The sequence below is a fragment of the Exophiala viscosa genome, assembly GCF_022695815.1.
Source record: "Exophiala viscosa unplaced genomic scaffold EDD37scaffold_11, whole genome shotgun sequence".
NCBI classification, from domain to species: Eukaryota; Fungi; Ascomycota; class Eurotiomycetes; order Chaetothyriales; family Herpotrichiellaceae; genus Exophiala; species Exophiala viscosa.
In genome coordinates, this window is record NW_026944363.1 from 1,102,235 (window position 1) to 1,128,501 (window position 26,267).

Consider the following 26,267-nt stretch of genomic DNA (forward strand, 5'->3'; position numbering starts at 1 on the left):
ACGCTTTTTGTCCTAGCGGCACCCCACACCTCACTTTTCATACGACATACGCCCACGATCAAAATGCCTAGAAAGGCGTTAAATGTGAATGGTGGGCACCCAGAACACGACGCCAACGAAGATACCCCCGGGTATATCTTCGCCTGTGACATTGATCGCCCCCGTCTCACCATCGCCAACCTCAAAAAACTTGACGAAGAGTTTGCCGCCCTCGACATCGAGTTGCTGGAGAAAGACGACTTGCGCTGGGCCAAAGAGAAGAAAGTGAAAACCAAGGCAAAGACAATATGAGCGCCAACGACGATCCCACAGGCGAATATGCCTTCCTCTCAAAGGTCATTCAACATTTGGACCGACACCTCATCTTCCCTTTACTTGAACATCAGCTCTCCGCAGAAGACATCTCGCAAGAACGCTACGATGATCTCAAACAAGCCATCTACAACCTCCTCAAGAACACAAACATGATCGACTATGTCGGAAATCTCTACAAAGAAATAAACAAGACCGAAGACACACCTACCGAATATGCGAAAAAGAGAGAGGAGGTACTAAACAAATTGGCCGCCTTCGAAGAAGAGTCAGCACACCTCACAAACCTCCTCAACGATGAAGCCGTCACCTCTCAATTGCGCAGCGACAAAGTTGCCAACCTGAAATTCCTCGAAGAATCACACGGAGTTACTCAGCAGATGGTCGACAACTTGTACGACTTTGGCAGATTCAGATACGAATGCGGCTTGTACCCCGAGGCGGCAGACCTGTTATACCGTTTCCGCGTTTTGTCTACGGACAACGACAAGGTCGTCAAAGCCACCTGGGGCAAGCTTGTCTGCGAGATATTGGGTGAGGAGTGGGAAGCTGCACTGGAGGAAGTGGAAAAGGTGAAGGAGCACATTGAGACGCGGCTGTTTAACAACCCGCGCGCGCAACTCACGGCTCGAGAGTCCCTGGTCCACTACGCTCTGTTCCCGTTCTTCAACTACGAACCCGCCCGTGAGAAACTCACAGAATTGTACTTCTCTCCTCCGTACATCAGCTCCATCCAGACCGTCTGCCCATGGATTCTGCGATATCTGGCCGCCGCCGTCATCACCAACCGAGGCCGCATGAACAACTCGCACAACTACCAGAAACAACTGAAAGATCTGGTCCGGGTCGTCAAGCAGGAAGTGTACGAGTATCAAGATCCTGTCACAGAATTCATCAAGGCACTCTACGTCGACTTCGATTTCGAGGGCGCACAGCGCAAACTCTCTGAAGCGGAAGCAATCCTGCGTGGTGACTTCTTCTTGAGTTCTTCCACCGACTCGTTCATGGATTCAGCAAGACACTTGATTTCCGAGTCTTACTGCAAGATCCACCAGAGGATTGACATCAAGTAAGTCTTTGTGAAATTCCCGTTGAGCATCGTACTGACCTGTAAAACAGGGATCTATCTACCCGACTGGGTCTCTCCTCTAGTGAAGGCGAGAAATGGATCGTCAATCTTATCCGTGACACCAAGGTCGACGCAAAGATCGATTACCAGGCTGGAACGGTCGTCATGAACCATCCTCCCCAGAGCGTGTACCAGCAGGTCATTGAGAAGACCAAGGGCGGTTTCTTCCGTACTCAGGTGCTGAGTGCTGCCGTTGCCAAATCATAATGGACCATGTGAGCCTCATGCACGACCGCCATGCACTCTGGAATCAAGTGGAGATGCTCGTATGAACGTGGCCAGCCACTGCTCGGATTGAAATCGAGCTTTGCTGAAGGAGGAAGAAGAATTGCGCTGAGGATGAGAGATGATCTCTACTGTCAACGCTCGCACACAGCAAGCGACACAGGCGAAACAGTCGGCGAGACAATCTGCACAGTGCGCGGACTTGTGAACGGATGTGAAAAGCTGAGAATGGGTGACTTAGTGCTTATTGTACAGCAATGATACCCATGAGAGATGGATTCAGGAGTCGCACCCTCACAACGACAAAAGTCACCGTTGGGGCGAAAAAGTGCCCAAAGAGCGCAAAAGCTCTACTTAGCTGGATAGAGAAAGGAAAAATGGCAAAACAGCATGTCCAATACCATTTTTGTGGCTCTCCGCGTGTTGTGTTCACTTCTTCCCACTCCCATTTCCACCATCGTCTTGTTTGGCTCTCAACTCCTCCTCAGCCAATAACCCCCTTACCTCGTTCTCGCTCATCCACTCTTTGACACTCTCCATGATCTCCTCGAGGGGTTCCTCACCCGCCATGACAGCCGGCAAATTCGACGACTCCTTGCCCGTTCGATGGTCCGTCACGCGGTTTTGCGAGAAATTGTACGTCCGCACCTTATCCTCGCGGCCTGTTCTTGCGACTCCGCCCATGACACTGCGTCGTAACGCAATGACCTCATTCTCACGCTCTTCGCGGCGGATCTGCGCGATTTTAGAGCGCAAAAGCTGCCACGCCTTCTCGCGGTTCTTGTGCTGCGAGCGCGAGTCCTGCATCGCCACGACGATGCCTGTGGGTATATGTGTCAATCGTATCGCGCTGTCCGTCTTGTTGACGTGCTGGCCTCCTGCGCCACGCGCACGCATCGTCTCGGACCGCACGTCCTGCGGGCCGATGTAGTAGTCGCTGTTGGGGTCTTCGTAGTCGAGCGCCGACTCGGCGCCGGATTCTGGCAAGTTGGGCAGTACTAAGACGGACACTGCGGAGGTGTGTGTGCGGCCCTTCTTTTCGGTCGCGGGAACGCGCTGGACGCGGTGCACGCCGGCTTCGGACCTCAGAATGTCGTAGCTGCCGGGGTGGTTGACTTCGAGCAGGGCGTCGGTCAGGGCGTCATCTGGGACGGATTCGTCGGCGGTGTACGATGCCAGGGTTGTGGGCCACCTCTTCCGCGCGCAAAAGTCCTTGTACATGTCTAGTAGGGAGTGGGCGAATAAGGATGCCTCGCTGCCTCCTGCGCCCGGGTGAATTTCGATCATACATGGCATGTTGGCGAACGGGTGCGGTGGGACCAGTGAGTTCTTCAACTGTGCTGTGATCTTCGGCAGCGACGCTGCTGTAGATTCCATGTCTGACTGTGCGAGGCTGCGTATCTCTGCATCGGAGGATGGATCGTTTAGCAGACTTTCGAGTTCTTCGAGAGACTGTCCGGTTTGTTAGTGCTTGTTCTGCCTGCATTTCTTGTGTATGTGATTATACATTCTGTGCATCGTCCCATTCCTTCAGTGCCGTGCAGACCGTGCTGAGTTCGCCAATCTTCTTCGCAACGGACACATCATAATTGTCCGCGTTCGCGGCGGACAATTGCGCATGCTCAGCAGCGACTGCACGCGCTCTATGAAGGAGTACTGGCGAGACTTGGGACTCCGGTTCGGAGGATGTAGCTGAGCGAAGGAGGGTCAGTGTAAGTTGCCTAGGACAATGGAACATCTTCGATAGAAGACTGCTAAGTACATACATTGTAAGCGAACCCTCGCAAAGCCAGGCCTAGCTACCATGGGTAGCGGACGTCCAAGGCATTTTGAGTATAGGCGCCAGCTACGGCTGCCACTCAACATGCCTCGGAGGAAGATGACTGAAAGACAATGCTAAGCAGCAAGATGATCAGTGTCGTGTGAGAGGATAGAACTGGCTCTCCAAAAAGCTCAAGAACGATTGCCAGTGAATAGCGGACAGGCAAGTTTGACGACCCAATTGACTTCCGAGTCTGACAGCCTTGTCAGCCTTGCACAAGAACCCCCTGAATCCATGTCTTTCTCTGTGTACAGCAAGTAGGGGGGAAACTAATTGGTCTTTCATGCCTTGCATTTCTATCTTGATTACTGACCACGTCTAACTCAATGCATTCACCAAAGTGTAGCAGGTATCTATAGCGGAGGACAAGAAGCACATACTCCGTCCCTTGCTTTGTTGGCAGTTATCCAGCCGCGTCCCATTAATCATCTCCATCGTTGTAATGCTGTGAAACTCCAATGCTCGGCTATGTATGCATTTTTTGTCCTCATCATCCGCCGAAATTGGATATTCTGGCCGGTATAGGAGAAGCTGTACATTTTGGACGCCATCGTAAATCGTCAGTCGCTGTGAATCGTTGGTGCACGATATCCAATCTGTCATGATTGAAAAGTCCACATTGACTTGATTCCACCTTCGCCAGCTGTGAGATCGTCTTGTCTGCTGCGTGCCATCCCATTTGATCTCTCCGGTACTGGTGCCAGTCTTGGCGATAGCCCCGTCCATGCTGTGTTTTTGTCGTCGCCGTCCATTGGGAAGAAAACGCCTTCCACTTCTTCGTCAATCTTCTTGGAACTCAGACCTGGGCTGGATATGCCGCGATCCAAGCGACCAATAGGTGCAGATGAATGTCTCAATCCGCTAGACTGCACTCGTCCTCCGTTGGATTCTCCCGAGTCTGTCCGGTTCAATTGCATTCGCGCCATGGCTTGAGATATTCCAGATACCTGTCCACCTGGTTGTGAGGATTCCTGAGGCATCCAGGCGCCTCGCAAAGGCGAGCCTACGTGACCGACATTTGTTGGGACGGGATTATCACTTCCCTTTTCTTTGCGCTGCTCGGCCCACAATGCGCTGAACCTGGAAGGACTACCCGCAGGTGGCGATCCAACCTTGCTCGAGCTGCCACTGGGTATTGCCAATGCGTGAGCATTGTCTCTTGAACCGAATTCCTGATCTGGCCTGGACATCCGCCTCATCTTCTCCTGTGGAGTAAGCACCTCGTCGTGAAGACTGTTTGGCAACAACTCGGTCTCTAACCCAAGTCCTTCTTCCCATTCGTGATAAAGGCTCGATCGTGGGACGCTGGCTGAAAGACCTCTGGTCTTTATCGGTCGCTGCGAGTGCATCATTCTCTGACCGATAGATTCTTCCGTGTTCTGGGGAGACATGGCTAGAGGAGAAGCGTTCCGTAAGTTCGAACCTAGATTAGCATTTCGAACATTGACAATCGAGTCAGGAGGACTGCCAAGCTGCCTTGAAAGCGAGGAGGATGCAGGTGAACGGAGGCCGAATTTGTCAGGCACCGATTGACCAAAGGGGCCATATTGGGCTATATGTGAGACACCATTGGCGTCGAAAGATTGTGGTAGTGGTGCATTGAGAGCGGTTCTTAGGTTTTCGACAGGCGATTTGGGGAACAAATAGTCGTTCGGAGGTGAGCCAAACTGTGAGGTGGGCGGTGAGTTGACTCCTGAGTCGAGAGCTGAATGACCTTGGTATTGGTTGTAACGATCGTGAAATGCATCTCCTTCGTCTGGGTCCATCAGAGGGAAAGCTTGTCCGGGAAAGTAGTCTGCCCCATAGCCGGGTTGATTCAGCATCGGGTCACCAAGGCTTGGATCTTGGGGAGGGAAAGGCGATTGTTCCTGTCGATTTGCGTAGCCATAGCCTCGACCTGCCATGGCTACGCCGGCGTCAAGATCAGCTCGGTTGACACGTCGTCCGTCGGGAAGATAGTGGGCCAGCGCACACTTTGCGCCGAATTTGCAGTTCCCCTGAGCACTGAATTAACGACGCACCTCGATGGTGAGGAGCGGTAGTACCTTCATAAAATACTTGCAAGGTGCCTGATGACCCGTTGAATCGAGAGAGTGGGAGAAAGGACAGGCGCTGCCGGCTTGACAAGCACCCTGACGGAAGAATTTACAGGGTACATGTTTGGTATCTAGAAAGATTCTCAGCATTCTTCCACCATGACTTCGGGGCAGAACTTACTCTTGTTCGATCCATTTGGAGGGCTTCTAGCCATGTCGAATAAGGACGGAGTGCCTCCTAGGCTGTTCTTTCTATCCACGCCATTTCCGTATGAGCCAGAACCTGGCACAGGGACTGCCTTTTCTCCGTTCGCCGCAAACCCATTGCGTTGTCTGTTTGGTCCCTGCACCATTGATAGAGGCATCGCGGAAGAAACACTGCTTGAATGTCCTCGATTCATCGTTGGGTATTGGTCATGATTGTACCACGGTCCTTGGGAGTCGGCGTTAGATCGAGGCAGGCCGCTGCCCATAGTTGGGGACGAAGTGGTTGCGGTAGAGCGCGTCTTTGGTGTGCGTCGTGAGTCGGTGCCACGCAGGTCTGTTTGCAGGCTGCGATGAAGAGTGTCACGGTCCCTGAACTTGTCACAAGAGAGGTCAGACTACCCTTGGAGGGGATTGGTATGGAGTGTGCCACGAGTCATGCGGCACTTTGACCGCGCAGACCCGGGATGGAGTCGGCCACTTCCACGCAATGAGCTGCAATGAGCAAGATCCGTAAAGCTTTCGTGATAGAGGATGTGTATGCTATCGCAGGAGAGGATGTGGAGGGGTTATGGAACGGAGTTGGGAGTTGGTGAAAAGAGGACTGGGAGTGTTTGATATGGTCTTTATCAACGAGGCCGCAGATAGTGGGGCGTGCGGTTAAAGGAGGGATGGAATGGAAAGGCAGCGAGTGGGATGAGATGCCTAGGGAGCCTACAATGGTTGGCTCAGGACCGCCTAGATAGAGGGCACCCTGTCCGTCTCATGCACCTAATATCTGTCTTTGACGCGTGACATGTTGCCAAGGCCGATCTAAGCCGAGAGTAGAGTTCTCGCGCGCTTCGGCCTTTACAGTCACGTGCTATCAAATTTCCATGTCGACATTCCAGTCGTTGATCACACCAACATCTTGGTCGAATACCTCATACTTCACCTGGTCGAACATGCCTGGCCGCATTGAGGTGCCATTCTTGTATCAGACGAGGACTATCCTTCGTCGGCCCGGTACAACAGTCCGGCTATCACCGCGAAGATATCTGGCTACTCAAAGCCAACAAGACATTCCCAGCAAGGATAATATATCTCCATCGCCATACAATGCAGAGTCCTTCCTCAAGCAAAAAGCACGACAAGCAGGTGGCTTAGCTGCAGCGCCCGAATCACTCCCAGAGATTTTCGATACAGGGATAGACTCAACTATTACTACTACCGAGCGAAGGGCCTTTGAGTCGATTCTGCGCCTGAACCCAAAACAGTCCGAACCAGTGAGCGTAAACGACCGATCACCATACGACGACGCTCATGACACCGACGTCGAAAGTATCCTTGACATCTTCAGGTCTTCACTCAGAGGCTACCATGGCGAACAGGGGCCAAAGGCCGCACATCACCAGCAAGCCGACACCCCTGAACCTTCAGCGGCCATGCCACAAGCATCACCCAATGTGGAGACCGCGCAGAGGGTGTCACAGACGCTTTCATCGCAGCCAGAACCAGACCGACTCGACGAAACTCCAGAGCGTTCACAGACTGCCGTGTTCGCACCTTTCCCGGCATCTCGCTCTTCCAGCCAGGCCGTTCATCCAGCCGCAGAATTATACCCAAAACCGAAGCAGGATTCCGACATTACTGAGCGCCTACAGGTCGACTGGATTGACGAGCCCACCCAACAGGCCATGCGCAAACATATAAGTGAAATCGCTACAGCTCTCCAGGCAGCAGCAACCTCAACTACTCAACGTGGCGACCTTGCCATGTGGTCCGTCTGCGAATCTCAGATCTTTTCGCTCGCAGGCCAGCTACAAGACCGGCCCAAGCAATCCCAACTCATTATTCTGCACCACGTATACCCATCAGCCCTTCTCCTCGCTCTACGCCTATACATCAAGCACTTCCCTTCATCACCACTTGCGCATAACCTCCTCCCACGCATTCGCTCATTTGGACACACATCATACGTCCTCGGTGCGAGCCCTCAGTTCTACAACTCCCTCATGTCCCTAATATGGCAGACGCGCTCGACTCTCCGCGAGGTCGACAGCCTCCTATCGGACATGGAGCGAGGTGGCGTCGAGCTGAACGAGGAGACGTACCGTGTTCTCCGACTGATTGAGGACGAGCGCGCGACTGATCTAGAACAGTCGCTGGATGCTTCTACTGGTACAGTGAGGGGAAGCAGGGGCGGCGCGTGGTGGAAGAGGCATGAGCAGATGTTTTGGTTCCCGCGAATTCTGGACTGGTTGGGCGTAGTGTCTAAACGGCTCAATATGAGGGAGATTGAGGCTGGACGGGGTTGAAGTGTCCCCTTGCTTGATCCTGTATACTACTGTACCATGATACCCCCCGAGATACTACTCTCCAAACATCTCGACGATATAATGTAATGTTACTTATCACGTCCGTTCAAACGATATCACTAGTTTCCACGCGACGAAGCCAAACGAGGCCCTGAGTCATAAGGCCCATAGGTTCATCAGCCTGGCTATGGCTAGTCCTGCACCTAGTCAGCGGCAACCTACAAGGTACTACGCAGTCGCAATATCCAGCTGATTGTAAAATTGACACAGCACGAAGTTCTCTTTTTTTGACTGACTCTGTGCATTGCTCGACCTTGCAGCCTACGCTGCCAAAAGCTTCCTTTGGATGAGCAGAATTTGGTTGACGGTACTCTCTACCACTGCGGACGCTTCTTCTCACGTCTCGCCGCGATGATCTTCATAGACGAGTCACTCTCGTCATCGTCATCATCATCTAGAATCACAGGTCTTGTCCGCTTCATGCCTGCAAACAAGCCACGTTTCCCCTTGTCGCTATCAGTGACCACGGGTCTTGGCCGCTTTACTTTTGTAGACGAGCGAACTTCCTCCTCGTCGTCAGGAACCACATGTCTGACCCGTCTTGAATTCGCAGACACGTACACACCGTCAAACTTCTGCGTAGCGTTCCCAATGTCCTGCCCCTGCCTCTTTGCAACGTGTCCGATGGCACGATTCGCGCGTCGTTCCAGGCTTGCAACCCAGGACTTGCCCACGGCACGACCGATCGCCGCACCAAGAACCCACGGTACTCCATTACCAAGCATCTTGAATTGGTCGCTAATGGAACCGACTAGTAAAAACCAGTCCGGAACATCCATTGCCAGACGTGCCTCCTTGAGCGAGATTGTGCGATCCTCGAAGGGATGTATAATCACGCCGCTGAACTTTGCGCACATAGGACCTATCTTAGTACAGATCGTCTGAAATGGCTTGTCGGAATTGATTCGCGTCAGGCACGTCGAATCCTTTCTACGCTTGAACCTATGGAGGGTCTTGTACCAATTTCGCTGTGAGAGGGAAAGGCCGCCCTTATTGTAGGTCTTTGTGAGTGACATATTGTTCGGTTTAGTAGGGATATGCTGCACAAGACTGCGGAAGTTGACTCCTTGGCGGAAATCAACTCCTAATCGCTGTAGTGGAACGTGATCGGGATCCGCAATGTTGATGACAGTGTCGTTATGCAATGCTGGGAGACCACTCATCGCCTGAGAAGATGTTCTGATAGCCATCTGCGACTTACCATCACCATAAGTGTTCGGGATGGCATTAGGCAAAACCACGCCAGGGGCTGCGGCAATAATGATAATCCTCTTACGTTTTGAAGCGCCTCCAAGGCCCGAGACCTCACATAACATCTTCCGAACTTGATATCCGAGAGCCACAAGATGACACATTGCCTGAGCACAAGCATTTGGCCGTCCACTGTCCATTCTTGGCACATTTTCAATGACCATGTACGCAGGCATGAATATTTCCACCCACGACAATGTATGTGCAAGTAAGGAGCAGTTCTTCTGGCCTTTGAGGTTGTGCTTGTGGGCGTTGAGGGAGCTGAAGCCCTGACACGGGCAGCCGGCGGTAATGCAGTCAATCTGTCCTATACACTCGTCTCCTCGCAAGTACTTCAGAAATTGTTCGTTGACTGAACCAAGCACACAGCGTGTGTGGTTCTGTTCGTCATTTGCTCTGTAACTCCGAATAGCAACTTCGCAGTGTTCAATCGCGATGTCGGTTTGGGCATAGCCAGGCGCACAGAAAGCATGGTCTAAGAGCCCGCATCCACTGAATAAGCTGAGGACCTTGAGTTTTGTGCGAGGCTGCTGAGCAGCGTGGGTTGTTGGAGATTCTGGTTGCTTCTTCTTAGTGAACGGTGCACGCTTCGAAGAGCGACATCGACACGTAAGATTCTCCTCGACTGCATTGACGAAAACTTCTTCCTTTGTTCGATATAGACAGTGGACAAAGATCTCTGAACGTCCTTGAGCGTGGTCCGCGAATACTGAAGCGTCGATAACCTTAACGATGTCTTCGGCCATAACTTCGACACAATTACACTCGTCGGTGAAGAACAGCTCATTACCGATGGCATAAAATGTACCATCATCCATAGATCCACAGATAGTGTCGGTTGGCAATGCTAACCAGACAACGTTAATTGTTTTCAAAGACCATGACACTGCCCGGACCCACGCATATCGGAGCTCGTATTGCGAATTCTCGGACTTGATGCGGACGATGACAACTTTCCGTAGGAGCTCGTCGGTTGTTTGTGCTCGAACAGGCCTGTCTGGAAGTGCTTGTTCGAGGATCAAAGCAGCCTTTGAGATCTGCTCCTCACCCATGAATTCACTGCGTTGTTGATGGCCGAATTTGTCAGGGAAGTCCCAGCCCTTTAATCTCTGTTGTCTGTAGGCTTCGACCTCGGCACATGGACGTACAACCTCCAGGAGGTCGAACTGTGTCTTCCAATGTGGGAATATTTTGAGGAATGTGTAAGCAACATTTGCCGTAACAATAGTCTTTTCAGTTGTGGAACTCCCCTGTTTATCATGGGTAAAGTGGCCAGCATTGATCTCATCCCAGATGGAATATGTCAACTTGGCGTGGTCCGCTCCATATAAAGAATATGCTTGGTTCCAGAGGAATTGCGCATGTCGTAGTACTCGGCTACGGTAGTCCGAACCCTTTTTGAAGGCACATTGTGAATGCCATCCATTGACTTTGTCGCCGTGTAGCTTTCGAAGCCATTCCCAGAAATTGGTCTTGAAGTCGAGGAGACATATTTCTCTTGTGGAGGAGTCGAAAAGGTAGTCGATAAAGTACTTGCAAAATCGACTCAACCAAACGAAGTCTGCCCAATACTTCCTGTAGGGTGCTGTAGGGGTTGTGAGACGGTACCAATAGCCCCGTCTGCTGCCCTCGAGTGTCATTATCCATATCAGACCATCTGTGCTGTGCTCTCCAAGGTCCTCAAATCCGCCGATGCTGACATCGATAATCTGGGCCCCCATGATACGTCGTTGAGTTCCCTTGTGCTCAAGAACACCATCCAGGAGCCAATGCAGCTTGTGTTTGTGCGCGTCCTTCACAGGCAAATGTTGACTTTCCGCGGCGACAGTCAGTAAACTTTCGTATTGACCTTCACACCCTCGATGGTGCCCTGGGGAGCAATACACGCAGAAATCTCCAAGATGAAACTCTAGGAAGTCCTTCTCTTCAGTTGCAGGCTTATGGTCCTCCATAGCAATCAACTCGTCCAGGATGTCTCTCTCTTTTCTGTATGGTTCCTCAGGTTGCCATGTGTTTGAAAACTGCGGAGGATATAGCAGAGCAAGGTCTGCAGGCGACTCGAGCCGCTGCAACTCATTGGCTAACGCGGCGATGCGCTCCTCAATTGTAGCGTCAGGAAGAAGCGCACCGGTTTCGACAAGGTTCCTCTTGGTCCCCGGCCTGAGTCGAGTCGCAGGCATGCGAACCTGATCGCTGTCGGTATCGTCCAGGTCACTGTCAATTGCCGATGCTGCTGATTCACTTGCGACTTCCTCATCGTCATCGGTGGTCTCTGCTTCGAAGAACTTTGCTTTAGAGACAGCAAGCCGAGGGCCTTTCTTGATTTCGGCCGCATATCCAGTGACTGTTGATATCATATCAATGTTTCGGCGTCGCAGTCCCCGACGTGGCTGGTCGTCATCAGACTCCGAATCATCTTGCGTCAAGTCGATGATACGGGTCATACTGCGATAGAGGACAGAGGGAAAGCACGGAAAGACAAGAAGATGAATCTGATTTGTCGTATGGTTGTCTCGGTCGTCCAGGTCGTCCGTAGGACGTGGAAGATTGAAGTCAATCTAGGAGAGTGATGTCGATCTGAAGAGGTTGCAGGAAGATGGCAAGATTGGTTTGTTCGTACACTGAGATGAGATGAGAGGGCGGTACCGCAAAGGCGGTATAAGCTATACTGCCGACACCCTCTGTCCACGTTATTGAAGTCGAGCAAATTGTGCATGTTGACTCTAACACCGACAACAATACTGACGACAAGGCTAATTGCGGACCGAAATAGCCATGCAGTGACAATGATGGTCAAAGCAATGCCAATCGTCTTTGTCAGGGTGGTGAGGTTTGAGTGAGATGAATCCGCCTGACAGAGGTGTACAATAGCATCATGAAATAACATTGAAATTGATGGTTGAAATGTCGTGAGGTTGACGATGGCTCGTAAGCAGCGGCCTACCGTGATTTGGAGGCGTGGTGGCTAGATCATTCTGCCGGCGGAAGCAGCGTGTGCAGACTGACGACTGTTGACCGCCAGGTCGCATTGGATGCTGCTATCATGTTCAATCCATTGACAGAACGCTGGTACGTGAAAGTAAGGATTGGAGCAGTCGAGGATCATATGGTAGGTGCCGAGACTTTCAACGAACTCCAGAGTGACCTGTGACGTGTGAACGACCAGTAATTGATGATAGGATTGCGTTGGACACCTCGTCGGTTGTGTAAATATACAGGCATAGCCAAGGTAAGGTAAGGGAGGTAGGTAGGTATCTACGTAACTTCGTAATCATGCTCTTTTCTTAATCATATCTCGTTTGCGTCGTCAATTACCATGATGTCGCTTCCCCAGTTTTGCCCTTCTTTCGCGACGAGGAACTCATGAGCTCAAGAAGTCGGTTCTTGCTCGGTCCATCACGGCTGCTAGGCAAAGGTCTGGATCGAGCTTCTTCTGTCATATCAATCGAGGCCGTCGACGAGTTGGTCGAATCTGTCCTTGCTGCGGCTTCTGTGGGCCGATGCGGGTAGGGTATTCGCCGATCCCAGGCAATGGACGCCGAGCTTGATGGTGTGTCATTTCCCTCACCAATGGCAGGTGACATGTCGGTGTGTTTATAGTCCTCCTCCCGCACAGCATCAGCCGTCTGCGGTAATGCTGTCATCTCTGACTCCGCCTGAGATCTGGGGAGATTCTCTTCGAAGATATTGTTGGGCGACAGGTTTCCTTGTTGATCACTCAGGAGCTGCTCCCATGCGCCTTCTGAGTTCTCCTCCGGCCGTTCCGCTTGCTCCGCAGCTTTGAGGCACTCTCTGCTCTTCTCATGCAGCTCGATACAAAGTGCATGGAAAGTGCGGACATTTTCATCGTCAGATGCTTCTTCAGGGGTCACAGGCGCATGAGCCACCCATAATTCCACAAGCTGTGCCAAGAGCTTTGGTTGGTCCAGAAGGAATGGCAAGCTCGGTAGGCCTTCTCTCGATAACGGTGGAAGGCGGCTCTTGATCTGGTTTGGTGCTGCGAATTGAGGCTCAAGATGTGCTGTTGTCATGTGAGACCCGCTGACCACGCAAATCTCGTCAATGAAGCTTTTGAATTCGCCGGTCGCAGCTGTCAGAAATTTGTTCATAGGCTCCATCCACGGTTCCTTGGTCCCAAATTTGGCCAAATTAGCCAGTACATTTAGGGACTTCGCTATCAAGGTGAACGATCTTTTGGTGCGGTCAGGAGGCATATCTGGCAGGCACGTTAGCCGATTTTCATAATCGAGGCAAGGGATTTACCTTGAATGAGGCCGAACAGTTTCGGGTTGAGTATCGCTGGACAGAAGAAGCGAAGAAAGAAAAACCCGGACACGCTAGTATACTTGACCGTTCTGATAAAAGAGCCATATCGATCTTCCGCACAAGACCGTATGTGACGGAATATGAGTCGCAAGCTCAGGGGGCAACGTGCTGCAGAGACAAAAATCGACTTCCATATCGTGCTGGTGAGAAACAGAAGATTTGCCCAATTCTTTTCAAGTTGTTCTGGTGACCTGACTCTGTTGGGGTCCACTTCACAATCGGGATCCCGCTGGATGATTTTGCGCAGTTTGTCGCCTAGTACTTCTTCTAGATAGTCCTTGCCGAGTCTGCGCATATGGGCGTCAAGGGCCTTGGTCACCAATGAGTTGCCACGAAACAGTAGGTTGGCCTCCATGGTTGCCGACCGACTCAGATCACGAACCAGCAGCTCTCGTTGTTCGGACGATTCATAAGAATCGTTCGAATGTATACGGCCACTAAACCTCATCCGCATAGGCGGAGTATCTCTGTAGATGCCATCAATCTCTTCCTCGATAAGGTTGTTGATCCATTCGCCAGCTTTTCCCGAAGCCTGGAAGATGTCCAACAGTATATCTGACAGATGGCGTAAGTCAGGTCCGAGTAATTGACCAATCTGTGTCGTAAGACCGTTGGAAAAATTCTGCAGAAGCAATGCGAGCTCCTTGTACTCTTCTTCCATGAGTATCACAGTCTCTTCCAATGACAATCTGGCCAGTAGTGTTCCTACTGAGTGCTCATTGTTGTCAAGTAACGGCCACCATTTGTCGATGACACCGGCATGCTCCAAATCATCAATTGGCACATCAACTCTCCCAAAAATTGGGTCATGAGAGGAGATTTCGAGACCGCCCAGGCCGGATAGATACCCAGCCTCGGCTGAGATATCGTACAGACTGTTGGCAACCATAGTCCACTCTTTCTCGGCTGGATTTTCCAGCTTAATTGCAAGTGTCATCTTCGATAGAGTGGCTGGAATGTCCTCTATCTTGAACTCTTCAGCCCAGAACGCAGAGTTTGCACCAGTCCTGGTAGCTGTGCGCGCACGCAGATCTGTCCCGAGTATGACTTCGGCGTAGACGGCCTCTTTGCCTGTGTGCACCTTGTCGGATTTCGTTTTGATCTTGGGCTGTTCCTGAAGAACCTGTGGAGCGAAACTTTGCGCAAACTTTGCTTCTGTAATTTTCACAGAGAGAGAGCGTTCGATACGAAACATACCGTGCACAAATTGTGGCGTCCCATTTTTCGTTTCAGCAGGCATTATCTGGGGAAAAACGTCCACCGGATGCTCTGGACCATACAGCTCTGGTACTGTGAGGGCACGCAGGAGCACAAACCATGCTTCCAGGGCGACGTTCGATTCCATACCTAGGACCATCGGCCTCGTTAATCTCACAAGAGTGGTTTGAACTTGGTACTGAGGATAGATAGCAATACAGTGAGGCCTTCGAAGAACGCTTTCATCGAGCCTCTGAATGGCACACCGGGCTAGCTGCGACAATGGCGTCGCTGACAGTACTGTAGGCTCCTCGTCTGCGAGAAGTCTGAATGTACCATTTTCGTGCAGAGTACAGCTCACCCTGCGCCAAAGACAGTCTTCTTCGGCCTTCGAGTGGTCAAGGCTTGTTGGGGAGGATGCTATTTGAGATCCTGACGGTAGAGGGCCGTCCCATAAAAGCATTTTCCCGACTTTCACAATGGCTGTGCTTTTCGTGGTATTAGTATCTGAAAGTCTTCTTTGAGACACTGGCTTCTTGTCGGTCATGCCAATTAGCTGAGGTTTGGTCATTTTGTTGTGGATTCCCTTTGGTCTCAGCGGTTGCCAGCAGAGCAGCGCTGCGAGCCAAGAGTCGAATGTCTCGGGGACTGGTGGCCGCAACTGATATCCGGTTCCTGAAGAAGCCACCAAGACACTCAGATACGTACTCTGAGTCTCGTGGTCATAATGGGTCCTGACCGTGCAGCCCCTGAGATCAGAAATGAGTGTCGTAGCCTGTGAAACCTCACCCTTTGTCTGGCAGACAAGGCTGCCGGGCGCAACATTAATGGCACAATAGGCTGATGCCCAAGCCGAAGTGTGTAGGGGTCTGTAAAAGAGGATTCCATGCATTCGACCACAAGTAGTCTTCATCAGGTGCAGAATTCTTGCCGAATCGATGTCTAGTAGCTTCGGCGATCGCGGACCGCTACCGCCAACGCCAAACATGTCCTTCGGTGAGAATGGTCGACGCGGTGTTTTCTGAGGATTTCGAAGGTCGTGCTGTTCCGAGATGTCGGGGCTGGCGACCACAGAAGGAAAACCAATTGATCCGAAAGCCTCCTCTTCGCGGTGGGCGCTTTGAGGACCTGTCGCTATTGAACCAAGTCTCTTCCGTGTTTTCGTTATGAACGAGCCTGGAGAGGTGTCCAAGGGGAAGTCGTCCTTCGTGTTCGATCTGGCCTGATGCCGCCTTTTCCCTCCGCTTGCGCTTATTGTTTCATTATTGGAGGTCGATGCAGGCGTCTCACGCTGCCTCCTTGTTGAGTTCCTACTTCGCGAGGAGTGCAACACCAACGAATGCACATGATTGCCATCGGTGGGATCATTGCCGACGTTTGTGTGCGCTCCAGAATCTGGGGTTACCGCACGGATCGCGCTCTGCGCATGGTCTTCGAATACTCTGCCATGCCGGTCCTGCGAGGAGGTATGCCGGCTCGACCGACGCTGAACATTCTGTGGTCTTGACCGCGACTGGGCAGTGGTGTCTTTAGCCCCATTCCTCTCAGTCGACATCTTTGTTGACCTAATGTACCCTCTGTCGCGAACGCCAGGTGCGCTGAGATAGTGTTCACTTGTCACCACGCACAATGTCTTATTCTTTCCCGATACCGAACACAGCCGGCATTTTTATGATCTTCCGAAATCCTTCCACAGGCTCCGAGCAGATTATTATCCAGGCTAACCGGCATTTGCGCACAATCCTGAATCAAAGTAGCCTTGAACAACCAGGGAAATCAACGCGCACTTCCAACTCGACAATCGAACGAGAGCGTCTACGCAGGCCGATCGAATCAGGGAATGGCAATTGCTGATGCGGAATGCCCAACAGATTGACTGCGACGGTTACCGAACTAGACCGGTTCAGAATGAGAAAAGGCGCAAAGTTGGGAACCGACTCGATGGACGCAGGGAGTCACTGCAACGAAATGGAGGAGAGCCTTATGCAGGAACGTGTGCTTCGAGGAATTGTGACGAAAGAATGTGTGAGTCTTCGCCGTCGATGGTGGCAGCGGTTGGGGGTCCGTTGACTGGATAAGCCTGGCCCACGATGTGGGTGGACGATGTATGGGTAGTTATCTTAGTTATACAGGAGCTAATGCACATTTGCTGTCGTCGCTGGTGGCCCTCCTGGAGGATCCATGTTTTCATGGTGTGGGGTTAACACTGCGCTACGCCGAACCCATTCACGGGCATTTCACCGTCGTGACCGTCCTGCTTGTCTTTCGTGATAGTGCCATCGAGGGGGCCGTCCAGACTAGAAAACCTGTATACATGGCCTAGAAACCAGGACATGACACCTACGGACTTGCTCAACATCAAAGGCAGTCTGCTAACACTCCTATTGACGGATGCGATCTTCAACGCAAATCGAGGCCATCACGATTCCTTCCGGGGCAAGCGACTGTGGGAGCAATGCAAGACTTTGTTAGAGCAAATGTCGTCCGCCAGCCTCGTCATTCTGAGATATCCTCGTGAGTCCAGTAAAAGACTTGACCAACCCCGTGAGTCAGTGAGATAGAACAGCTAGACGACCGTAGCAATCTACCACAGTATCTGCCTTTGCAGCTCATAGACCATATGCCAAAGTCTTCAAATGTGCCAAGATAGACGTCACATGACCTGTTACAAATAAAGTTTTGCCCTCCTCAGAGTCGTACTTCTACTTGCAGACGATGGGAGATAATCTTGTACACCATCCATCGATCTTCGCAACTTCGCCCTTGTAACTGGGTCATCGGAGTCGCCTCGACAGGAATCATGTCGGACGGTAAGGACATCCCAAGACTTTTTTGGCGACCAAAGCTAACTATCTACGAAGCTGACTTCGATACTGTTCGACGCTTGCAGGCAGAGCGCAATGCTCAGGCTGCTGGCAAGAAAGGTTCAAAGACCTTCGATCCATCTAGTCAGCGCACTGACTCGTCGACCAAGGTGTCTTTGACTGAGACATTTGACACAACGCTTTACGAGACCAATGGCGCAGACAAATTCGCCGGTTATCACACCTCACTCCCGGCGGATGGCGAGGACGACGAAATGCCCGATGCCGATGACGGTCGGAGGTTGATCGGGCAGTACACGGCAACAAAAGACCAGATGAACGAGTTCGCAAGCGGAAACGGTGTGGAAGAGGAAGACATCCTGCTTGGACGTGAGAAGTCTGCCAGGATAGCAGATCGTGAGACTGATTATCAGAAGCGAAGATTTGAGCGAGGCCCACTCACGCCCACACGAGCCGATCCCTTTGCGGCCAACAAACATGCCGAGGTCACTGAAGGTGCCACATATCGAGAGGTCATGCAGCTGCAAGAGCTGGAACGTGAGGAGGAACGAGTCCAAAAGCTGATCGCTGAAAAGCAGGTGAACGGTGACGATGTCGCTGAACATCAACCATCTCTAAAAGAAGACACAGACAAGGAGAACGCAGATGCCGGATCAACGGTCGAAGCGACGGGTCGAAAGCGAAGGAAGCGCTGGGACGTTTCGAACGAAGACACTCCTGCACCCGATAGTGCCGAAGCTAAAAAGCGTTCGAGATGGGATCAAGCTCCAGCGCCAGATGGGGCGCCCGCCCCAGCGAAACGGTCCAGATGGGATCAAGCGCCGGCATTGTCGTCAGCGACACCGGCTGGCGGTGCTGTGGTTGCATCTTCGGAGGCAGGCTTTGGAACCGATGTTACTGGGAGAAATGGTGTTTGGTCAGATGAGGAGCTTGATATGATGCTTCCAACGGAAGGCTATACAATTCTCGAGCCTCCTCCCGGTTATGCACCTGTCAGATCTGTGGCTAGGAAAGTCGCGGCTACACCGTCTGCCGCAAGCAGCTCAACAGGTATTGGTGGTTTCATGATGCAAGAACCTGAAAACCCCAGAAGCATGGGCAAACAACTTCCTACTGAGATCCCTGGTGTTGGCGACCTCCAGTTTTTCAAGGCAGAAGACATGGCTTACTTTGGAAAATTGGTTGACGGAGCTGACGAGAACGCCATGTCAGTGGATGAACTCAAGGAGCGCAAAATCATGCGTCTGCTGCTCAAAGTCAAGAATGGCACACCGCCAATGCGTAAGACGGCTCTTCGGCAACTGACCGACAATGCACGACAATTTGGCGCGGGGCCTTTATTCAACCAGATCCTTCCTCTACTTATGGAAAAATCCCTCGAAGACCAAGAACGGCATTTGCTGGTTAAGGTTATCGACCGTGTCCTGTATAAGCTGGATGATTTGATCAGGCCTTATGTTCATAAGATATTGGTCGTTATCGAGCCTCTCCTCATTGACCAGGACTACTATGCTCGCGTTGAAGGTCGCGAGATCATTTCGAATCTTGCCAAGGCAGCTGGCCTGGCACATATGATCAGTACTATGCGACCTGATATTGATCATGTTGATGAGTACGTCCGCAACACAACCGCAAGAGCGTTCGCTGTGGTGGCATCAGCATTGGGCATCCCAGCGCTTTTGCCTTTCCTGCGAGCAGTGTGTCGGAGCAAGAAGTCGTGGCAGGCCAGGCATACCGGTGTCAAAATTGTGCAACAAATTCCAATCTTGATGGGTTGCGCTATTCTCCCTCATTTGAAAGGCTTGGTGGACTGTATTGCGGACAATCTTAGCGACGAGCAGGCCAAAGTCCGGACGGTGACATCTCTAGCCATCGCTGCACTGGCAGAGGCAGCAAACCCATACGGCATTGAAAGTTTTGACGATATCCTCAACCCCCTTTGGACAGGAGCTCGCAAGCAGCGCGGCAAAGGTCTGGCTGGATTCTTGAAAGCGGTCGGCTATATCATCCCTCTCATGGACGAGGAGTACGCAAACTACTACACAAGCCAAATTATGGAGATACTGTTACGTGAATTCGCATCTCCGGATGAAGAGATGAAGAAGGTCGTGCTGAAAGTCGTATCTCAGTGTGCAAGCACCGATGGCGTTACGGCAGGGTATTTGAAAGAGCACGTCCTTGCAGAATTCTTCAAGAGTTTTTGGGTCCGGCGAATGGCCCTCGACAAGAGAAATTATCGGCAAGTCGTTGAGACTACCGTCGACCTGGGTCAAAAAGTCGGCGTGAGCGAAATCGTCAGCCGTATCGTCAACAACCTCAAGGACGAGAGCGAAGCCTACCGGAAAATGACGGTCGAAACCATTGAAAAGGTCATCGCCTCGTTAGGTGCTGCTGACATCAACGAACGTCTCGAGGAAAGACTTGTCGATGGCATTCTATATGCCTTCCAGGAACAAGGAATCGAGGACATCGTCATGCTCAATGGCTTTGGCACTGTCGTCAATGCCCTGGGCACTCGCTGCAAACCATACCTCCCACAAATTGTCAGCACCATCCTATGGCGGCTCAACAACAAAACACCCACTGTCCGACAACAGGCCGCAGACCTGATCTCGCGCATTGCCATGGTCATGAAACAGTGCGGGGAAGACGCGCTGATGGGCAAGCTCGGCATCGTTCTCTACGAATACCTAGGCGAAGAGTATCCCGAGGTTCTGGGGTCAATACTCGGCGCCCTTCGTGGCATTGTGACAGTCGTCGGCATCAACCAGATGCAGCCGCCCATCAAAGACCTCCTGCCTCGTCTGACACCAATTCTGCGAAATCGACACGAAAAGGTCCAGGAGAACACGATTGACTTAGTCGGCCGTATCGCCGACCGTGGTCCTGAGTCCGTCAATGCAAGAGAATGGATGCGCATCTGCTTTGAGCTGCTCGACATGCTCAAGGCGCACAAGAAGGGTATCCGCCGCGCCGCCAACAACACGTTCGGCTTCATTGCCAAGGCCATCGGGCCGCAGGACGTTCTCGCCACACTGCTCAACAACCTGCGCGTCCAGGAGCGGCAGTCCCGTGTGTGCACGGCCGTCGCGATTGGCATTGTTGCTGAAACCTGCGCGCCATTCACTGTGCTGCCTGCGCTGATGAACGAGTATCGCGTGCCAGAACTCAATGTGCAGAACGGCGTGCTCAAGTCCTTGTCGTTCTTGTTCGAGTATATCGGCGAAATGGCGAAGGACTATGTCTATGCCGTGACGCCACTTCTCGAGGACGCCCTGATCGATCGCGACCAGGTCCACAGACAGACGGCGGCGAGTGTGGTCAAGCACGTTGCTTTGGGCGTCGTCGGGCTTGGCTGCGAGGATGCCATGGTGCACTTGCTCAATCTGCTGTACCCCAATTTATTCGAGACGAGTCCTCATGTGATCGATCGGATCATCGAGGCCATCGAGGCTATTCGTATGGCTGTGGGCACGGGTATCGTCATGAATTATGTCTGGGCTGGTCTTTTCCATCCTGCTCGCAAGGTCCGCACGCCGTACTGGAGGTTGTACAATGATGCCTATGTGCATAGTGCGGACAGTATGGTGCCTTATTATCCGGACATGAGGGATGAAGGGCTGCCGAGAGATGAGCTGTACATTACACTTTAATGGGCAGGAATGCTGAAATCGTTGCATTTACAATGAGGTGCTTTTGGGGATACCACAGACTTCTACGATTGTGTTGATAGGCTATCAAAAGATGCATTTGCAGGCGCTGTCTTCTTCTCTTTCAGTCTCAAATCCGATTTATCCTTCTATTGCGTATATTTTATCGAATGCCTCCTATGCATGAGGGGACATGGTGTTCGAGGTAGTGGTATTGAATGTCCAAGGTCTGATTACCCACCGTCCGCCTTAGTCGCCATTCGTCCCGGTTTCGAGCTCAGGTATGCATTCCTGCGACGACATCGTCAGTAGGGTGGCAAGAGTCACTGTTGTAGTTGTTGGGCAGGCCCAAAAAGGTCCAACAAGTACTTGATCCCAGGGGTGCTGGAGACGTTACCTCTTCTCCGCCCAATCCATCAACAGATAGGCTACGACAAGCGGTGGCACGACATATAGAAATTGGTTCTTCGAGCGCCGAAAGGTATTGAAGACGGCGTTGTAGTAGGAATTAGCCATGGGCCTCTGCCGGTTTGGCGAGAGCATATAAGTAGTTATACCCTTTTGCTTAGGAATGCGTTTGTGGCCCCAGCAGTACACTGGGCGGCTGGAGCGAACAGTATCAGTCTGGCGGCGTACACAGCAGTCAGATTGCAAGACTTACTGGCTATCGTGTATGTTCTGATTGTATTCCATGGTGGCTTCCGGGACCTTGTCTGAGACGTCTTGGTGTGAGAAGATTCGGCGGAAGGCAGGGCGAGAGAGGCCATGGCGGAATCTGGTCTTTTATTGAGCGGACACGAGCTCGCTCGCTGCTCCAGAGGATCCGAGTCCCGTGTAAAACCATTTTTATCCTGTACACTCCTGTTATATTGTTGGTGTCTGGAAGGCTGGTCCCCATGGTCAGTGTGGAGAGGGCCTGGTGGAAATTAAACCCGATCTGGAAATCAGGCTGCCCATAAGGCTGTCGACCGGAGACTGCCGTACGGAGAATCATAGGTGCCATCGTTGTCTCGGTAAGACAAGCTGCGATTAGCGAGGACAGAAACCCTAGATCGCGGGGTTACCCTTGTCGTTTGCAGATTGACAAGCAACCCATCTGTTATGAGGGGATGCAGCTTCCCTACCTGCAGTCGGGTCATTTCAGAATCGAGCTTCTGGAGTCTAGAATACGGAAGATCTGAGGTTTGAAAAATTGAAGATCTTGGAAGAACTTCTAGTCCTTATATCTGATACCTATGAAAAGGGTAGATTGTATATAATACATTGTTTTCATCCTGTGACATCTCTGGCATCTGACCATATAGATTGTATTGTTTGTTCCCGGAGGTTCTCGGTGCTCCGTCTAGTTTGTGTGCTGGTCCTTGGTCTCCTTTGCCTTCTGTGCCGCTTCGCTGCCCTTGCCCGCGGTTGTCTGTTTGACCTCACTCGGGTCACCGGACAACTTTTGCTCGGCGGCGGTGCCTTCGGCGATTGTACCTTTGACGGTGTGTGCGTTTGAGGAATCTTGCGTCGTCATGGCTCCGTCCACGGTCTTCGCTGGCTTCTCGTATGCGTCGCCTGTGACGATAGACTTGACTTTGTCCATTTTTGCTGATGAAGTATGAAGAGTGTCTTGATGGTGAGGGGTGGTAATGCTTAGGAAGTGCAATTTGTACTCATCGCTCCAATGCGTAGAAAGGGACTCATCTATAAGTATACTTACCTTGGAAGTAAGACGTCAGAGCGACGTCAGGTGGCTGTGGGCGTCAAAGGTGGTCGAGAATCAAGAAAGTATACGTGCGAGACGTCATTTCTGTGCCGTCTTGAATGGAACCTGACGCGTTTATCTTTGTACCTACAGTGTGGAGTCTACGCACATCCCGCGATTTTTGACGTGTTTGCGCGTTGGACGCATTTTTGGGCCCTTTTGTCAGATCTGAATCCAGGCATGGTAATTGAGGTCCTTATGCACGGGTTGCCTTCAGGCAAGAATAGGGCGCAATGGCCATCTGAATACTCAACAAGGTGAGGCAGGCAAGCCCCATAGTCCTCGCATTGACAGTAAGTGTTGGGGGTGATGCCAGGTAAGACCACTCGACAGAAGCGATGAACCCTCGAGCTCGTCCGGCCGGTGGTAGAGACACGAGACACAAGCGTTGCCATTGTGAGTTTGTTCGCGAATCACTCAGATTCTTCATCGCTTGACTGGTGTCGGACGGCGGCTCTGCTGAAATGCCCCACCAGCAGTAGACGTTGCAGCATTCCATCGTACTGCTTCCGAGGCTCTGGACCTCCAATCTCTATAAACTCATGCCAGGATATCAAACTGCATTCAACTCCACCATCGTTGACCACAGCGGATCGCCATTCTTCCTCGGTGTTGGCTTCCCATAGTCCTGTCCTTACGTCGAATGGCAAAGCCTCAATCATAGGCCGATAGTAGAAAAAGCCATGGTAGACCATTTCAACGACTACTTGCACCATGGTCGTAAAGATAAAGGTTCTGCGGATACTCTCGGCGAACGCCCATGTCCTCCATGCTGAAGGTTCAGTATCTAAGGTCCGTGGCAGATTTGAGCGGAAATGTTGGGTCCACACATGGAATATATGTTGCAAGGCATCGAATTTGGATAGCTCGGCCTGTCCACAGGCTTTTGCCAATGCCGAGTAAAGCAAGAGGGCCATCAGCTCGTGAAAAGAGGCCAGAAAAGTTTTGTAGGATATATTGTTGATGTCCAGATCCAGGATCAGTGGCTGTTTCTTCTGCACGAAATCGGCTAGTGCTGCTTGGGCAATAGATGCCTCTTCCGATTGAGACAAGGGTTTCGTCCTGCTGCTAGTCAACACCTGCGCATGGACAAATGGCGTTGACTGATGCTGAAACGTAGATAATGGGATTCGACTCAGCTGCTCAAAGGCCAACGCAAAAGGTTCGGGCGTGGAAACCGCAGGTAGTGTCTGCGGTTGATCAAGGCCATTCTGGGCATAAGACTGGATTGCTGCAGCATGGGCGGATGCTATGGAGTCGTAAATGACAGCAGGCAGAGGTTGTCGAACTAGGTGTTCACGCGATGGGGCAGGCGAATTGATGTTCGTCTCTGTATTGGTGACTGGTTCAAGGTCATAAGTGCAGTCAAGGCCCTTTTCCAAGCATCTTGAGCATTTGGGCAGCTCTGGACGACAACGGCGCTTCGCTTTGGTACAAGCGTGGCATGCTTTCCGCAAGGATGGCGGCATTGGCCAACACCTGACAGCGGTTGATGCGGCGACGAACGATATCTAGTGACGAGGTAGTCAGTGTGAAACACTCCTTTAGGGTAAGAGCACAAACAGAAGGCTAGGGTGGCTAAGGGTCAGGGTGGTGATCACCTGAGTATGGGATGCCTAACGAGGGTGCCCGGCACTGCGGAGGTTAAACTCTTCTAGGCTTGGCTTCCGCAGCACAGTTGATTATGGGGTCGTTGAGACGGTGCTTATGTCTTGTCGTTCCGTACGAACATCAAGGTGGTCGAAAGCAGACGATGTGGTGTAGTCTGTCCGGGAGTGGTAGCCGCTCATTGGTCTTGATGATGACTCTGTTGCACCCATCACGCATGGGTCTATCATGAAGCGTCGGCTCCTGGGTGCCACACTGCCACACTTCTCCTCTTCAACCTTCCTGCATTGATACCCACTACTGTCAGTATGGGTGGCCGACACTACAAGAACGACAACGCTCCATCCCGCCAGGCTAACGCTCGGGAAGAGCTCATCGCCTCTCTCACACGTATCAACACTTACAACCCTCCAGTCCAGACGTGTTCGACAGGATGGACATTTCATGGCTTGTATTATGGCCCAACCTCAGTCGCATATCTCTTCTTCCGATTATCTCAGTATTATCCTGATTTGATTTTCAAGGGTCAATCACTCTTGGACTGGGCACAAGCTTACCTCGATCTCGGCTCATCCCAGCTTCGAAAAGGTGTCGACTCAGGTCATTGTGGTATCGCCAATGATGTGCTGGCACAACTGGCCATCCGTGCTGTAATGGACAAGGATCCGAGCCTTGTTCAACAGCTCTGTTCATATGAAAGCACAATTAACGACGAAGCCGGCTCTGACGAATGGTTATACGGTCGATCAGGCTACTTGTATCTTCTACGACTGGCCCGCTCTGGTTTCGAGGAAGACTCCAATTCCAACAGAATGATCACCTCTACCATTCAGAAAACAGTGCAGCGGATCCTTGCGAGCAAACAGCCGTGGACATGGCACGGGAAAGCATATCTCGGCGCAGCACATGGCAGCTTTGGCATCATTTGCCAGATTGTGTTGTCTCTGCCTTCAGTTTCGAAGTCCGTGGAGCACATCCTTTCTGATATCCTCGATACGCAGTTCCCCAGCGGAAACTTCCCTTCTTCGTTACCTCCCGGCTCCGATCGACTGGTGCAATTTTGCCATGGAGGCCCTGGGGCTGTGCTTACCTTACGAGTTATACGCCCACATTTTCCCAATTTACAACAGAGAGTCGACATGGCCATCAAAGCGGCTAATAAAGACACATGGGACCGTGGTGTGCTTACCAAAGAACCTTGCTTGTGTCACGGCATCGCAGGAAACGCACTGGCACTTGATGACTTGGCAAAATTTCTGCATTTCATTTCATACATGTCAAGCGACCACCTCGAAGCTCAAGGATGGATGCACGAGGCGGGCAGAAGCAACGAGTTTGTAGGTCTTTACACAGGAGAGGCCGGCAGAGCTTGGGCGTGGGCTGTAGCGGATAAGCCTGAGGAGCTGGGTAGATCGTGCATCGGGTTCAATGATTTATGAGCTAGTATGAGAGGGTGAGCAACCTCCTTTGCGGAAGAGCACTGGAAGCACTTCATGATGTACGACTAAAAGTAGACTTCGAACAGTAATGCTGAAGGTCTAGATCACCGCATTCCATCAAAGTAGTTCTCCCGCAACA

General features: G+C 51.8%; 9 protein-coding genes across 9 annotated transcripts; 4 read left to right on the forward strand and 5 right to left on the reverse strand.

Moving 5' to 3' along the window:
- Positions 1 to 82: 82 nt before the first annotated feature.
- EDD37DRAFT_149327 (eukaryotic translation initiation factor 3 subunit E) lies at positions 83 to 1,872 on the forward strand. Its single transcript, XM_062809654.1, has 2 exons — positions 83 to 1,381; positions 1,432 to 1,872. Exons 1-2 carry the CDS (start codon positions 288 to 290, stop codon positions 1,646 to 1,648), a joined length of 1,311 nt encoding a protein of 436 aa, XP_062667087.1. The 5' UTR covers positions 83 to 287; the 3' UTR covers positions 1,649 to 1,872.
- A 139-nt stretch (positions 1,873 to 2,011) lies between these two features.
- EDD37DRAFT_149335 (peptide chain release factor RF-1) lies at positions 2,012 to 3,736 on the reverse strand. Its single transcript, XM_062809655.1, has 3 exons — positions 3,433 to 3,736; positions 3,174 to 3,358; positions 2,012 to 3,118 (listed from the first exon to the last, which is right to left on the reverse strand). The coding sequence occupies exons 1-3, from the start codon at positions 3,530 to 3,532 to the stop codon at positions 2,096 to 2,098; spliced, it is 1,308 nt and encodes a 435-aa protein (XP_062667088.1). The 5' UTR covers positions 3,533 to 3,736; the 3' UTR covers positions 2,012 to 2,095.
- A 25-nt stretch (positions 3,737 to 3,761) lies between these two features.
- EDD37DRAFT_640017 (uncharacterized protein) lies at positions 3,762 to 6,458 on the reverse strand. The gene is made up of 3 exons (XM_062817212.1): positions 5,706 to 6,458; positions 5,534 to 5,655; positions 3,762 to 5,485 (listed from the first exon to the last, which is right to left on the reverse strand). Exons 1-3 carry the CDS (start codon positions 5,995 to 5,997, stop codon positions 4,088 to 4,090), a joined length of 1,812 nt encoding a protein of 603 aa, XP_062667089.1. The 5' UTR covers positions 5,998 to 6,458; the 3' UTR covers positions 3,762 to 4,087.
- Positions 6,459 to 6,672: 214 nt separating this feature from the next.
- Positions 6,673 to 8,025, forward strand: EDD37DRAFT_653497 (uncharacterized protein; the record flags this gene model as incomplete). Its single annotated transcript, XM_062818581.1, has 1 exon — positions 6,673 to 8,025. The coding sequence occupies one exon, from the start codon at positions 6,673 to 6,675 to the stop codon at positions 8,023 to 8,025; it is 1,353 nt and encodes a 450-aa protein (XP_062667090.1).
- Positions 8,026 to 8,399: 374 nt separating this feature from the next.
- On the reverse strand, positions 8,400 to 11,516 carry EDD37DRAFT_568797 (S-adenosyl-L-methionine-dependent methyltransferase; the record flags this gene model as incomplete). The annotated part of the gene is made up of 1 exon (XM_062814200.1): positions 8,400 to 11,516. One exon carries the CDS (start codon positions 11,514 to 11,516, stop codon positions 8,400 to 8,402), a length of 3,117 nt encoding a protein of 1,038 aa, XP_062667091.1.
- Positions 11,517 to 12,647: 1,131 nt separating this feature from the next.
- Positions 12,648 to 17,139, reverse strand: EDD37DRAFT_659558 (ras p21 protein activator 1; the record flags this gene model as incomplete). The annotated part of the gene is made up of 3 exons (XM_062819046.1): positions 12,648 to 13,552; positions 13,600 to 16,372; positions 17,110 to 17,139. 3 exons carry the CDS (start codon positions 17,137 to 17,139, stop codon positions 12,648 to 12,650), a joined length of 3,708 nt encoding a protein of 1,235 aa, XP_062667092.1.
- Positions 17,140 to 17,572: 433 nt separating this feature from the next.
- On the forward strand, positions 17,573 to 21,337 carry EDD37DRAFT_673959 (U2 snRNP component prp10; the record flags this gene model as incomplete). Its single annotated transcript, XM_062819493.1, has 2 exons — positions 17,573 to 17,669; positions 17,721 to 21,337. Exons 1-2 carry the CDS (start codon positions 17,660 to 17,662, stop codon positions 21,335 to 21,337), a joined length of 3,627 nt encoding a protein of 1,208 aa, XP_062667093.1. The 5' UTR covers positions 17,573 to 17,659.
- Positions 21,338 to 22,676: 1,339 nt separating this feature from the next.
- Positions 22,677 to 24,550, reverse strand: EDD37DRAFT_653501 (uncharacterized protein; the record flags this gene model as incomplete). Its single annotated transcript, XM_062818582.1, has 2 exons — positions 22,677 to 23,036; positions 23,555 to 24,550. 2 exons carry the CDS (start codon positions 24,548 to 24,550, stop codon positions 22,677 to 22,679), a joined length of 1,356 nt encoding a protein of 451 aa, XP_062667094.1.
- Positions 24,551 to 24,672: 122 nt separating this feature from the next.
- Positions 24,673 to 26,224, forward strand: EDD37DRAFT_640035 (uncharacterized protein). The gene has a single exon (XM_062817213.1). The coding sequence runs from the start codon at positions 24,998 to 25,000 to the stop codon at positions 26,126 to 26,128; it is 1,131 nt and encodes a 376-aa protein (XP_062667095.1). The 5' UTR covers positions 24,673 to 24,997; the 3' UTR covers positions 26,129 to 26,224.
- Positions 26,225 to 26,267: the final 43 nt, after the last annotated feature.